General features: G+C 62.0%; 1 protein-coding gene across 1 annotated transcript in view; it reads left to right on the forward strand.

Moving 5' to 3' along the window:
* LOC102033141 (rho-related GTP-binding protein RhoF-like) overlaps nt 1-1,205 on the forward strand; it is a 2,989-nt gene extending 1,784 nt beyond the window's left edge. The window contains exons 2-5 of the mRNA XM_014311366.1: nt 328-415; nt 624-733; nt 821-955; nt 1,038-1,205. Coding sequence (XP_014166841.1) covers nt 328-415; nt 624-733; nt 821-955; nt 1,038-1,205 — 501 coding nt within the window. The remainder of the gene's footprint in view (nt 1-327; nt 416-623; nt 734-820; nt 956-1,037) is intronic.
* Nucleotides 1,206-2,246: the final 1,041 nt, after the last annotated feature.

Here is a 2,246-nt window from a genome sequence, read left to right on the forward strand (position 1 = left end):
TGTGACACCGCTGCTTTGGAGTCACGGCGAGGAGCAGCAGGGTTTGTCCCTCGGTGAGGGCACATAAGGGACTCAGGGAGTGCAGGGAAGGGGGGCAGCCACAGAGACCCCAGAACCCCTGTCCCGAATCCCCAGGTCCCCCTGGGGCACCCATGTGCCCTGGGATGGGGGACAAGGGTGGTTCCCATCCCGCTGCCCCAGGGAGGAAGCACCATTTCCCGCTGCCTGCTTCCCTGCCTGTGCTCTGTTCTGTCCCCACTGGGGTCCCCTCCGTCGCTGCCCCCCACAGCTGCTGCCTGTGTGACCTGTGTCCCTGTCCCCTGCCAGGTCTATGTCCCCACCGTGTTCGAGAAGTACACGGCGTCCCTCCAGGTTGGCGACAAGCCCGTGAAGATCCACCTGTGGGACACAGCAGGTGGGACGGCAGGGGACAGCCTGGGCTGCTGTGCCCCCCACTCTCCCACCCGGGTGTTTTGGGGTGTCCCACACGTGTGTGGTCATGCTTTGGAGGGGTGTCCCCTCCAAGGGGTCCCCATGACCATGGCAGAGGGGGGGTTGACCCACAGCCATCCCCACAGGTGTCATTGTCACGGTGTGTCACGGTTTCCTTCTCCACCCGACAGGACAGGAAGACTACGACAGGCTTCGCCCTCTGTCCTACTCGGATGCCAACGTCGTCCTCATGTGCTTTGATGTCACCGACTCCAACAGCTTTGACAACATCCTAACAAAGGTAACGCAGCCCCAGGGGTGCTGCCTGTCCCCTGTCCCCATCCCTGGGTGGCACGTGCCCATGCTGGGATGACGTGTCCCCTCGCAGTGGTACCCGGAGGTGAACCACTTCTGCAAGGGGGTCCCGCTGCTGCTGGTGGGCTGCAAGACGGACCTGCGGCAGGACCAGGAGGTGCTGCAGAAGCTGAAGGACGGACGGATAGAGCCCGTCTCCCGCCAGCAGGTGGGTGTCACCTCCCGGTGGCACGGCGCGGCACAGGACAGCGGGGTCCTGGGGAGGTGTGACTGTGTGTGTGTCCCCGCAGGGAGAGGCCATGGCCCGGCAGGTCCGCGCCGTGTCCTACATGGAATGCTCGGCCAGATACCAGGATAACGTCGGGAACATCTTCGCGACAGCGTGCAACGCCGCCATCAGTGCCGCCCGCCGGAGGCAGCGCAAGGCGGGACGCAGGAGGGGCTGCGCCATCCTCTGAGCCCCCCGGCTCGGCCCCGCCCCTGCCCCCGAGCTCCTCCACCTCTGCCTCCGCCACCGGAGCGCCGCTGCCACCCGCCCGGCCCGGGGCTGGCACCGCCGGTCACCGCGGGGTGACAGCAGGAAAGCATTCCTGGCATGAACTGTCACGCCTGCATCCCAGAGTCCCTTTCCCGCTGGGGATGCCAGCGTCCTGTCGCTGTCCCGCCAGGAATCCAGCCCAGCGTCCTGCGCCAGCACCCGCTGCCAGCCGGGCTCTGGGGACACAGAACTGATTTGGGGCTCCCCTTGCCGCTGGCAGGCCAGCGCCGGAGGGCGACACAGGGTCACTGTAGGGCCATCTTCTGCCATTAAAGTGACACAAAACTCATCGGCCTGAACGGTCCCTGGGGCAGCAGCAGACCCTGCACGGCCTGGGGGTGTCGGGGACTCCGGGTGGGTGTCGGGGACATGGTGTGGGTGTCAGGGACATGGTGTGGGTGGGTGTTGGGGTCCCGCCATGGGCCCAGGGTGGATGAGTGACCACCAGGATAGGGTCACCGGCTGATTTTGGGTTGAGGTGTGTATGAGCATGTGTCCAGGAGTGTCCAGGTGTGTGCTGCACATACAAGTCTACAACCATATGTATAGTTATATGTATATATATATATGTTTTTATATACACACTACTATATAATGTATATCTAACTATATAGTTAATGTATAGCCATCCATATCCCTATATTTATTTTATATATCACTGCATACAGTTAGGCTATAAATATCTATAGAACTATACATAGTTTATAAAAACACTGTTTATAGTGTATTACTAAGGAGCTGTACGTAGTTGCCTAGGTGGATGTGGTTCCTGCCGGTGTCTCTGCATTCAGACCCCCATACACGCGTGCACAGCCGTGCGGGCAGCCGCGAAGCCCGCGGGGACACGGAGGGACCTCACGGCGGGGCGTTTTGGGCCACGAACCCCCCAAAATCCCACTGGGGCTCCCCCTCTCCAGCCCCCCCGTCAGGGGCGTGGCCACGTGGTGGAGGGGGCGTGGTT

This window comes from Geospiza fortis, unplaced genomic scaffold, assembly GCF_000277835.1.
Source record: "Geospiza fortis unplaced genomic scaffold, GeoFor_1.0 scaffold578, whole genome shotgun sequence".
NCBI classification, from domain to species: Eukaryota; Metazoa; Chordata; class Aves; order Passeriformes; family Thraupidae; genus Geospiza; species Geospiza fortis.